General features: G+C 34.7%; 1 protein-coding gene across 1 annotated transcript in view; it reads left to right on the forward strand.

Annotated features, from left to right (window-relative positions):
* LOC106461125 (XK-related protein 4-like) overlaps positions 1-13633 on the forward strand; it is a 97328-nt gene that overhangs the window by 69007 nt on the left and 14688 nt on the right. Inside the window, exon 2 of the mRNA XM_022388002.1 lies at positions 11868-12438. Within this exon, the coding sequence (XP_022243710.1) occupies positions 11868-12438 (571 nt within the window). The remainder of the gene's footprint in view (positions 1-11867; positions 12439-13633) is intronic.

Genomic DNA, 13633 nt, shown 5'->3' on the forward strand with positions numbered 1-13633 from the left:
GTCCGCAGACATACCGCTGTACCACTGGGGGGCAAGCCACTTGGTATTGACTAGTCTTAAACATACGTCGGTCTTGGTAATTTCCTTTCTTTGTACTTACAGAATGCTAAAAAAAAAGCATTTTTTTTTGTTTCTTAAAATAGCTATATTTGCTCTTCCTACTACACTTCAACTGAATATTTTCATCACACTCATTTTAACAATTTTTTCATACAGACTACCCAATTATATTTTTGGCAGAAAAAAAATACTTTTAAAATTTAATTAATATTATATGCAAATCTAAAACGATATATTTTTCATTGGGAGATATCACGAAATACAGCTGCATTATAAATTAATTAAGTTTATTAGAAATCTCGAATCTTGGCTGACGACTCATTTTACGTTATTAGTGATACTGAATGGTTCCAGCTGAAAATATATACAGTTGTTGCTGTTGTGACAATTTAATATCTGTCTTTTATTGTTAAAATATTAAGACTTTGATTAAGTTTATCAATAAGCCTCAGTCTTTGCTCTCAGGCACTTCAATGACTTTGAGCTTAATTTTTTTTAGTATGAACACTTTCCCATCGACTGAAAAAGGGTGAAATTTCTAACAAGCTATAGATTGAAGTAAAGTTTACAAACACAAGTATTCCATTAAAACTTTCTGTGTGTGTGTGTGTAAGTATTACTTATTAATCACTTGTAATACTAATTATCTTTGGCATAAAATTTTCAATTTTCAGATATTTTTTCTAAGATACCCACTTTGATTACGATTATCAACCTTCTTACAAAGTGCTTTAATGAAATACTTTACACCTTAGAATAGAAAAGTGGGTGTAGCCCTACATAAAGTTTCTAATCACTAAAAGTAGTATATCAGAAGTAGATGAGGCTAAGAATGATGATTGATTGTTCTTGGCAATTTCGACACCTGCTTATATAAATTATGTACATTTTTGTAAAACGCTCTTCGCATATAAGGTGCATATTTTAGAACTCAGAAAACTTTGTAATAGCCATAATTCTAAATAATGCTATGTTATATTAAACGTTTCTTTAATGTGACAGTCGCGTCTGTCTGTATGTGGCAATATCTGAAGTAATTTAAAGAAGATTTACAGATTTTTAACGAATTAAAGTGACTGACACGTTTCAGCAAATGGAATCATCCATTTATCAGCAGTTAAAATATTACGAGGATTATCCAAATATCAGTAAAATATTACGAGGATTATTCAAATCTCAGTAAAATATTAAGAGGATTATTCAAATTTCAGTAAAATATTAGGAGGATTACCCAAACCTCAGTAAAATATTACGAGGATTATTCAAATCTCAATAAAATATTAAGAGGATTATTCAAATTTCAGTAAAATATTAGGAGGATTACCCAAATCTCAATATTTCATGTTGTGAGAATAAAACGTTTGATGTTCTTATCAGTTTGATCTTATCAAGGTCAAAGTCATATCAAACATCATTATCAACGTGTAGCTAAGTTGTTCTTTGTTTAATTTTTGCGTGAACTAAAAGAATGTTGTCAACAATGATATAAAATGGTTCACTGTACGCTTGGCTGGTCATAATATCTCTCAGTCTAAACTCCTCGTGCCTCACGGTAAGTCTGAAGGCTTATGACGTCAAATAGGAGGTTTTGATCCTCACAGTGGGCACAGCACAAATAACCCGTTATGTACCTTTGCTTTTAACAACAAACAAACAAAACAAACACCTGGTGATTATAAAAGAACAAACACAAATATTTGAGCCATTTAATATTAGAGGCTTGTTTGTTTGTTTTTGTATTTCGCGCAAAGCTATCTGCGCTAGCCGTCCCTAATTTAGCAGTGTAAGACTAGAGGGAAGGCAGCTAGTCATCACCACCCACCGCCAACTCTTGGGCTACTCTTTTACCAACGAATAGTGGGATTGACCGTCACATTATAACGCCCCCACGGCTGAAAGGGCGAGCGTGTTTGGTGGAATGGGGATTCGAACTATCGACCCGCATATTGCAAGTCGAGCTCCCTAACCACCTAGCCATACCGTGACGGTGGAGGATGGGAGATGTATTTATAATATTTGTTGGGCTTAGTATAGTAATACCTTAACGGGAATTCGAACCCGCAACCCTCAGATTGTGAGTCGAGCGCCCTAACCATCTGGCCATGCCGGGCCGCCAAGAAATCATTAAGATTATTTCACTCATTAAGTAAATATTAATAACATATACAGAAATATATAAAGTCACTTGGCTGTTTAATGCAGTTTAGTGTACAGAAATAATTAATAACTTTAGTGACCATTTTATACGTCTCAAATACTTTAAATACGAAGGTTTGCTGCTCTAATTTACCTGGTGTGTGTATATACTAATGATCAAGAATTTTAATGGTTATTTTAACCGTTTAGAATAATTTAAGTACGAACATTTTCTGCTCTATTTCTCTTGGTTGATGTATACTCATGGTCAAGAATTTAAAGATCACAGCCATTTATTCTATTTGACCTAGCCTACCACATATTAGTGGTCAATATTTAACCCAGACAGTTTATGTTAAAGACCGAGAAATTCCTAAATGTGGTCACGATTCATTATATCACTTAACAAAGTTGATATATTTTAATAGTCAAGGGCACGTAATGAGCACGTGTGCCTGATCGATTCTTATTAGTGGCCACCAACCACAATCACTGAGGTAGCAGAGCTGGCTTTTTTTTTTTTTTTTTATTTGTTTGATATGCTTAGTGGCTCTATGAAAAGAACTTTCCCTTCTTCACAACAAATATCTCTTGTTCAACTGACCGTTAAAACTGATTTTCATGCCTACATCTACAGGAAATCAGAACAGCTAAATTGATTGTTGCTTCTTTTCGTTCAAATTCGATAACATTCACTAGCAGTTCCTGTGTTCAACATTGTAACTGCTGGGACGACTTCCTGTCTGGAGAAAAAAAGATTTCATGAAATATCGCGACCCTTTTTTTAGCTTTTGATGTTGACAGAATGGCCTGCTGTATAATGATGTTCTACTTCAAGAAGAATAAATCTAAAAGATAAATAAACCATGAGTGTTCCAGTTTTGCTATTTTCTTCCAATTAAATGTGTGTGAGCAGGAAATGCTCTTTTATTGATTTCTGTTTAACACTACTGTTTGTTCAATAACAATGATATTTATTATAGGAGCTACTATTGCACTTGCGAGTAAACCAGAGTATTACAAAATCTTTAACACGGTTGGCACATGTTTAGGACCGGCTGTCGTCTAGTAGTTAGCGAGCCCTGACTTTGGATTCGAGTATTTATGGCTCACAAGCTGATGTCAAAAAACAAACATGCTCCGCTTTCTGGGGCGTGGTGTGTTATAATAATGATACTTAAGATCTCCCCCCCCCCCAGTGGAACAGCGGTATGTCTGTGTTACCCCTCCCCCATCCCTAGGCGGCTTAGCGGTAAGCTTGAGGGCTAATGCCGCAAAAAAAAGGGGGATTCGATCTTTTTCTCTCCTCCAGTGGGGCCCCCAGTGGCACAGCGGTACGTCTGCAGACTTACAACGCTAGAATCCGTGTTTCGATACCCGTGGTGGGCAGAGCACACATGGCCCATTGTGTAGCTTTGTGCTTAATTACAAACAAATAAAACAATTTAAGATATATTATTTAATACTAAAAGAATTATTATTTGCTGCTATTGACCAACTGCTTTCCATCTAGTCTATCAGTTCAAAATTAGGGACTACTAGTCCTTGCGATAAAATTCGGAACAAGTAAACAAGTAAAATGCAATTAATACAAGTTGTCGAGAAAATGTTATGTTATTTAAGGCTAGCCTCGCGACATTAACGCTTTCAGATCCAACTGGAACATTACAGTGAAATAAAACATTGCGAGCTAAATAAAATGATTTCCACATCGTTATAAATGTTCTTTTTTTCTTTTAAGTTAATTGCCCTCTAACAGTGGATCCAAAACATTTTTCGTAGAAGAGCAAGCCATTTAGTAAACATCTAATCATTTTTTCACGGTTATTCATTTATGTCAACATTTCAAAATTACACTGGAAATTACCCAATAGCGCATCTAGAAAAATAAAGAAGTTATCTCGAATCTTTTAACGCCCTATTTTAACACTATAGAAGTTTGCTAAAAATGATCATTTTGAAATATGGGCAATAAAGATAATGTCAGTAATAAAATGGTTTCAATTTTAAAAGAAATATTTATAACTCTCAGGCATAAACCAAAAACCCACACCAGTTTCTTTGTTGTTGTTTTTTTTAATTTCGTGCAAAGCTTCTAGAGGGCTATCTGCCATAGCGGTCCCTAGTTTTAAAAGAATAGACTAGAGGAAAAGCAGCTAGTCAGCACTATCCACCGCCAACTCTTGGACTACTCTTTACCAGAGACTAGTGAGATTGACCGTCACGTTATACTTCACCTTCGCTGAGGGTTAACATATTCGGTGATTGGATTCGAACTCGCGACCCGCATAGTGCGAGTTGAGTGGTCTAACCTGGACCTATAGTAACTTCGTTAGCTTATCGATAAATATGCTCGTTAGAATCAACGTTTCAGTTATTTCACAGCAGTTGCTTTAATAGAACTTTTCACAGATCAGACATAGTAGATCTGAAAACCTTAATGGACTGCAACTGCCTGTTGAAAGAAGAAAAAAAGATAAGGATGTTTCGTTGTCTATACTAGAGCCTCAGTGTATAAGCCGAAACGTCGTCTCATTTTCTTTCTACGGGCAATTGCAGTCCATTAAAGCTTTCAGACTTACAGCAGTTATAATTTACTTTAAATTCGTGACCTAATTGATAATTATGTGCTGGATTGTGGATCCAGGGTTCTTATCGCGTTGCTGCAAAAGAGAACGCAGTAAAATAATAAGATTATCAGTGTTGTGTTAATAGAGATGAAACTAAGAGTTACAGTAGAGTTTTAGAAACAAAAGATTTATGAAAACCAATGGTATGTTCGAACATAAAAGCCATTATGCTGTTCTGTCCGTATAGATATTTATGCTGATGTAATTATACGCTACACGTTTGGCCGGTAGATGTCGTATTTGAATTAGTGTATGAGTGCTGTATGCATGAAAAAACGCTGGTTTAAGCTTTAGCTATTGTATATAAATTCGAGGAAAAATACATTCAGATCGTTTAACTGTGTATTTAAATATGTTAAATCGAAAGAGATCTGGCTTAAGTAGAACGTAATTCCTGTGCATTAGTAACTGAGTTAACGTGTTCTGTTTGTTTGTTGTTAAGCGCAAAATTACACAATGGACTATCACAGCAGGTATCAAAACCACATAATTAGCGTAATAATCCCTCAGACTTACCGCTAAACCACCAGAAGAGAGAGCAGTGTGGTTTGTAACTGTCAAATAGTGCAGTAGACGAGATCACTTAGGAGACTTTCTAATGTTTCTTGCAAGTTCTGAAGAAGAATAGATCCACACACGCATATTTCTGGCAGTTATTTTGATTTAAACTTAATTATTTCAGGGGAAATAATTAATAATCAAGGGTGCTCGAAGATTAGCAATCCTCCTTCACCCTGCTCGAGGCAAGAGGTTAAAGTTCAATGAGTAGTCAGCAATTTAATGAGCCATATGGGCGAAAAAGTAGAAAAATAAATAATTAATAATAATAAGTAAATAACGGAACGAAAAAAATTATTATATATATGTATATATATATAAGATGATGGGGCAAGTAGGCGGAAGTAAATGTAAGTCCAAGGCGTAGCAGAGGGCGGTTGATCAATAGCTCTCTTGAGTGGTGAGTTTTATTTTGTGATGACTTATGTGTTGTTTTCTTGAAAAGTGAATATTTCAAGCTTCAAACGAAACATTTGTGTATGTTAAAAACAAACTTTCGAACTGGTGTATTTAAGTGTTTTACACTCACAAAAAAGAAACCTATCATTCTATAAATATTTGAAGAACCTGTAGCATTCCGCCACAATTTAATTCTTCGTATTTTTAGCCGACACTGGGCAGCTGGTACATAATTAAATAAATAGAGTTGTTTAAACATTTGTTTAACAACAAGTAAAAGCTTGAAGTGGTCTATTCTTTTATTGGGTGTGTGTGTGTGTATATATATACCAGTCTTAACAACATGAAAGTCAGTACCTAACGATCCTAACATCTTGAAAAACCAGTACATATCAGACTTAACAACGTGGAAAACCAGTACATATTAGACTGAACAATATGTAAATCAGTATACACCAGTCTTAACAATATGTAAATCAGTATATACTAGTCTTAACAATATGGAAATCAGTACATACCAGTCTTAACAACGTTGAAAACCAATATATATCAGACTAAACAACATGAAAATCAGTATATACCAGACTTAACAACATGTAAATCAGTATATACCAGACTTAACAACATGAATATCAGTATATACCAGTGTTAACAAGATGAAAATATGTACATACCAGTCTTAACAACCCGAATATTAGTACATACTAGTCTTAATAACATCAAAATCAGTATATACCAGACTTAAGAATCTGTAAAGCAGTACATTCCAGTTCTAAGAACAAGAAAATCAGTACATACCAAACTTAACAACATGGAAACCAATACATACCAGTCTTAACAACATGTAAATTAGTATATACCTGTCTTACAACATGAAAATCAATACATACCAGATAAGGTAATTAAACCCTGTTCATATTACGTTATAGGAAATTAGAACAATTTAGCGGAGTAATTTTATATTGCTTGCGACTAAAAAAATAATCACGCAGACCTTTGCTCGGGATAAAGTACTGTCGATATAATATTATCTCTTACTTTTATTGGATGATTGATACCCAAAATAAACATGATTATGTCAAGGTTCAGTTTGTTTTGTTCTTTTCCATTTGTATGAATATCCACATTTCTATTACTATGTGTGTGTATTATGTTTAAAAATTATATTATTCATACAAGTACTATTTTGCACTTTACTATCAATGACATTCTTAATGGAATCACATATACAGATGGCCCACAAACTGATGAGTCAAAGCAGGATACTTGAAATATCCACTATTCATCAGAACAACTTTTTCAGATATTAAAGTATGTTACTTATCTCAAAATAAAATCATGACCCAACAGACCTACTTTACTTTAAAACGTACAAGGTGTATAAGACGATCCCCCAGAGTTTACATTGACTTGAACACTAACACATTAACTCACCAGTGATTAGTTTCTATTTAGGTTGATTCTTATGGAATTCTGGGTAAATATATTTCTGGAATTCTTATTATTATAACTCTCCTCAAATTTATACATACCGTTACACTATTTAAAACCATTCGTTCTCGACCTGTATTTATGTCTCTCGCCTGTATAATGCTAGATAGCACAGATAGCCCATTGTGTAAATTTGTGCTTAACTACAAACAAACAAACTCTCTCGCTTATGTTAGAGTTTTTAATCCGTACATCATTTATACAGTACTTCAAATGTGTAGCCAGCAAATATCACGATAAGAAGCAACACAAAATGTTTTTAAAAATTGGCACATGAAATAACTGACAATATTTTAGGCACACGCTCTAACAGTTCACTCCTGTGACCATCTATTGTTGCTGTGACTTAACCAAATTTATTAACCATTTATTTAGTTTGTTTTCCATTCCGTTATCATAAACCGATCATTGTTTCTAAGTTTTTAACTTATTACTAATGGTTTTCTATCTCTAGCCTGGATTTCTTTTTATTCACACCTTTTGTTCTTGGTTCTGTGTTCTTTCACTAATTGTCCTATCTTTGAATTACTACAATTATTCTCTACGCAATGAGAGATTACATACCCTCGTCCTGCCACTCATTTTCGATTTATTTGTAGTTAAACACAAAGCTACACAAAGGTCTATCTGTGCTCTGCCCACCAAGGGTATCGAAACCCAGATTCTATCGTTGTAAGTCTGCAGACATATCGCTGTGCCACTGGGAGGTTCTCATTTTCGAGATTGCATGCTTTTATATTGAAAAACGTCAAATTTTACCTTCGAAAACTCAGAAAATCTTTCTCAGATCTAGAATGATCAACGATCTTTTTTTTGTAGTGTGATAAGGAGTCTCGACTTTAATGTGCTCATGAAATTTGGTACCAATCCTATCACACTTTACAGAGTTTTTAACCCCAAACCGCGAAAATGCCCTATCTCTCTATTATAAAAAACGCTTCAAAATGATCCGAACCAAATTTGGAAGAACTGTCCCATGCTGACTTTCCATCTTGTGTAAAAGTTTTGTGTACATCGATCTATTAGTTTGCGAGAAATGCGCGCGGAAATACAGACAGATAGACACACACACACGCATGGCCCCGATTTCATTTAGACTCGCCTCCCCCTCCGGGGGCGAAATTAGTTACCTAGCGACTGAAAAAAATCGCCAAACGAGAGACTTTATTGTTGCATCACGTTGATTTTCTTTACTGTTGAATCACAAATTTATAGAAGCAAACTAAGAATATGTTAAGAAATGGGCATTTCTATAATTGTGTTCTAATAATACACGTGCTAATGACCTACTTTTGTTCATTTGAGTCACTAGATAGTCCGTGTTTTTACAAAAACCTTTTCAAAAGCCAAAATTTATGTTTGTTTCAGATATTCGTGGAAAGTTGTACAAGAGCTGTTGAGTTTCGCATAAAGCTACTCGAGAGTTATCTTTTCAACTTGTCTCAATTTTAAACTGATAGACTAGAATGAAAGTAGTTAGTCAACGGCATCCAAACACCCTCCGCCAACTCAATACAATCTAATCCAATAGTGGGATTTGACCGTCACTCTTGTAATACACCCATGGCCCCGAGTGAGAAGTGTAATTTTGCGATAACGGGACACGAAATTAGGACCCTCTGGTTCACACTGAAGCAGCACGATAACCACTATTTCCCATCCGAACTTAAACTTTATGACTATAATTAGCAATTGATGAAATATAATTTTAATCCAACAATCATAATATAATTCAGGGTAATTTATGCAAAATCTCATGAAAATCTTAAAATGTTTGATTTGATAAACAATGTTAACAACAATTCAAAACAAAAAAATATTTTGCTTGGTATTTTGTTTGCCTCCTTTTGACCTTTACTGTGCGTGTTTTGTGTGTGTGTGTGTGTTTTTATCAACATCTCTTTTTCTTGTTTGAGTTATTTAAAACGAAATAAATAATAATCTTTCATCTGTAGTTATTGATTAGAATAACATTTGTCAGAGATAGCAATAAAAACAGTCGTACTTCGCCACGTGATCAAATGTTAAGATCATCGCTTCGTCATCAGTTGTTAACACCAAGTAATCAGTAATAGCGAAGCATACCTGTATCTGCTCATATCAGAGTGCAAATATGACCCTCAGCGTAATGTTTCAGTTTTCTTGCCAACATTTTCAAGTAGCTTCTGTTTTATAGCTGCGAAATTATTACAGTTTTATAGTGATGAGAACAGTTTAATGTTGTAAAAACTTAAGTTTCCAACAGTTCAAGAGAAGCTGAGAGTCTAAGAGCATGAGGTACTTATGTAAGTAACTTTTCTAGTGGCTCCTTTACCACATGTAATAATATATAGTAAGTATGGGGACTTTAATAAAACGAAATATATAAATAATTCCCAGAGAAAATGGTTAAGTTATACTGAGTGTGGCCGTCTTAATATAATTTCTTGTGAATATAGCTATAAAAACAAGGTATTAAAATATACGTTTGTAGTTATGACAACAAGAGTAAAGAAAAGGTGTTACTCTCCACGGCAGAGTCTTTCAATCAGAATATACAAAATATATCGTGCTCGCCCCTGCGAACTAGTGTTGAATTTACATCTTAATAGCAGGAGTAAAGTTTTACTGCAATTTTTCACTTCAGTTACTTACCTATTACAAGTGTATCATCCTCGAAGCTGCAAGACAGTTGTACCCTAACCACAGCTGCTGCTGGCAGTTTCATTTCTAGCCATGGCACATTACTTATCGTGATAACCTTATTATCAGGTATATTACTTTTTTTAATGATGCTTCATCTGGTGCTGTAGAAGATTATATGTCTTTTAACTGACGTATAAAATGTGTAAACAAATGAGTGAAACTACCTGTAAATTCTGAAGGATCATAATTTTATATTATTGTCGACAAAAGGTTAGCTCTGAATATTTGCATCTTACTTCTAGGGGTTAGATAATAATTTTTTTTCTACATTTTCCGTCGCCACCTCTCAACGCTTAAGTGGCTTGCTTGAGAGAGTTTTAATATTACTTTCGGAATATTCGCGTCTTAGCATGATTAAAAATGCAATATGCTTTACGAGTTTGCGTTTTTGTGTACCAAAAAAAAATTAGCTTTGGTGAAAACATAATTATTTTTACGTCACTACTTTGTATTCGAAGAGTAAGAATATAAACGAAGCGCATTCCAATATGTGTTCCTAAACTAGTTACATTTCTCTCTGAGACTCAGCCCATTTTGTTTTTTCGTGAAAACAGTTTCAGTCAATATTTCAAGTTTGACAGTTGCTGCGGAAATAAAGCACGATTTTTTACAGTAAGCAAGCTTTGCTTTTGTACACAAAATCCGTAAAGAATAGTAGGTGGCGCCATATTATCATTATTTGACAAAATTATTTATAATTAGAAAATGCCCCCAGTGGCACAGGGTATGTCTACGGACTTACAACGCTAGAATACGGATTTCGATACCCGTGGTGAGCAGAGCACAGATAGCCCATTGTGTTGTTTTGTGCTTAACTTCAAACAAACAAACAATTGGAAAAAATGAGGTTTTGAAGAAGAACTCAACGACCTTGTGATTTTCCTGGTACTACTACAGTTGTTAAAGCTGCTGAAGATGGTGTAATTGTGTGGGTGAAGTTTATATACGTTTAGTTTATTTATAAGATTAAATAACATCCAAAGTATATATATTATACAGCGTTACATAAGTTGTCTGCACTACAGAAAATACAACATGCAATATATATTTGAGAAGGGAGAACTTAAGAGTGTAGCCTGTTTCTCCTCGGTGTTTTGTCCAGTCATATATGGGAACAAAAACATAAAAACGTGAGCATACGTATATCACAAGCTAACACTTAATCTTGAGTGTCAAAGAAATTAGACGGAAAAATATACATACTTATTAATACTCAAAGGTCGCCATAAGTTCATTTTGTGTCGTCTAGTTGTCTTGAGATTGAAGTATACATTAACTCATTCTGTGATGACGAATACACGTCTTTAATTCAATACAAAATTATCATATATATTTTAAAGACTCTTTAATATATTGGTGTACAAAATAATAGGAGAGAATGGGAATCACTCCGAATCCCCAAAATTAGGGTATGTTATTATTAAGACAAGCTGTTCAAACATTGCAAGTTTCTAGAAGTGGAGTAATTGTGTGGGTAACGTTCTAGATTTGTGTCCTTACCAGGTAAATAGCATCTCAACGTTGTTGCTAATTATGTCCACCCGATAATACGTCATTTTTAGTCTGATGAATAAGGCCTTTCCCACTACTACGATAATACAGCAGTTGACTGTGTTCGTATTGTCTGGAATTGTGTACAAACACAAAATATTAATTCACTTGGATGCCTTTGCGTAATTCTCTGTCTGCACCTGTGATAAACCTGACAACAATCGAAAAAGATACTTTCCTGTATCGTGAAGGGTTTTCACCATACTAAATTCAGGACGTCCAATTCAGTATTAAGTGATGGTAATGATAAACGAAAAATGTCAAACGGTATTTTCGATTATACTAGTTCAATTTTTGACGACATGAAGCCAGATCACTGTTATTACATATTTTCTTTTTCTTTCTTTTTTTTTTTAGTGGACAGACATCCTATGGTAGCAGTGAATGAGTTGGAGATGCAGGATCCCACCTATTGGGATGATATACGCTATAATAGGAAACTCCATTACCAGCGTAGTCAGGGGTATCAGGCAGGGAGACCACAAGAAGAAAGACGACCTTCGTCCCACATTTCCGAGGGAGCTCATATTGAGACCATCTTACAGGACCACCATTATCCTTGCCATGGTTTTCCACTACATCAAACGGAATTTGTCTTCAGCAGACAAGTGGACCACACGGGAGACTTTTCTCTACTCAGCGCTTTCTTCACTCTTGTGTGTATTTTCTCATACACCATTGACATCGGCACGGACATTGCAGTGTGTTATTTCTTACATCTGGAGGGTAACTCGTGGTGGTTTGGACTGACTTTAGCAGTCACCGTCATTCCAGCTCTCACGGTCAATGCCTTCAGTCTCCGTTGGTACATGCATGACCAAGAGGAGCGTAAGACCCATTCATCAAATGTCCAAAGGCCAAAAATGTCCAAACTAGACTGGACAGTACGTGTCTTTTTTCACGTGCTTCTATTAGGTCCTGTCATCAGGTTTGTGATTTAATATTTTACAAAGTTGATAAATCATAATTAAAGTTACGCTTAACTATCGTAAATATGTCCAAGATGAACATCCTTCTCGTTTGTTCTAACATTTCTTATCCAAAACTTCAATATTTAATTTGAAACGGAGCACAAAATTAATTAATTTTTCCTATTTGTTAAGGGTTTTTTGCGGTAATGTATTGAATCCGAAATTGTCTTTTGATCAAAATAGAAATTATTAAGTGGTCACCAAGTTCTAAGAGTGCAATTTCTTATTGGCAAAACTGCTACACTATGTCGAATTGCTTGTTTGTTTTAGGTTACCTGTCGTATATACCCCGGGATTCGAACACCGGATTTTAGCATTGTAAGTCTGTAGACTTGCAGATGTCCCACCGGGGAACAATATATTGAAAAATAAAAAAAATATTAACCAAATCATGTTTGAACCAACAGCTAGATTAAGGAATTAATTGATCACAGTTATGAAATTCTATCCAATTATAAGAGTATACTTGAGGATCACCTCTCACTCAAGTATCAGAGACCCTTTGATAGTAGCAATAAAATAATACCACACTTCCAAGGATTCATCTTGCAAGGAGCAAAATGTGTTATCTTTGCTTTATAATAACTTCACACATTATATCTTAATGTGATACGTCACCTTAAACATAAACAATTCTATTGACTTTAATAGCATTTTACCTAAACAGTTCTTCTGGTTTTAATAACGCGTTTTTCGACTGAATATTGTGCAGTACGTTGCATCTTTAGATATTATATTACATTTGTTGCGTCATGGCTTAAATTTAGTCAATCAAATACACTTTAGTGTCAAGCGATTATTATGATTTATTGGGGAAATATAACATAATCTTAAAATAAATTATTAAGTCTTACCCGCCACATAATTTTAAGTGAACGATGTTAAAACTTCATACTAGAATTTGCAGTGGGTTATTCAATACTTACTTTGAAGCTCCAGTTAAATCATAAAACGTTGTAGCTTATACAAGGAATAACAAGAAATTTACCTGACGAACAATCACAGAGTTCGCGCCCAGTGGCTTAACAGTAAGTTTGAAGATTTATGACAAAAACTCAGGTTTTGATTCCTGCGTTGTGGGATAGCGTAAATGAGCTCATTATTGTCGCATAAGATCTTCTAAGCGGGTTCACCAGCTACACTAGTGTTTTT

The sequence above is a fragment of the Limulus polyphemus genome, unplaced genomic scaffold, assembly GCF_000517525.1.
Source record: "Limulus polyphemus unplaced genomic scaffold, Limulus_polyphemus-2.1.2 Scaffold901, whole genome shotgun sequence".
Classification (NCBI taxonomy): Eukaryota; Metazoa; Arthropoda; class Merostomata; order Xiphosura; family Limulidae; genus Limulus; species Limulus polyphemus.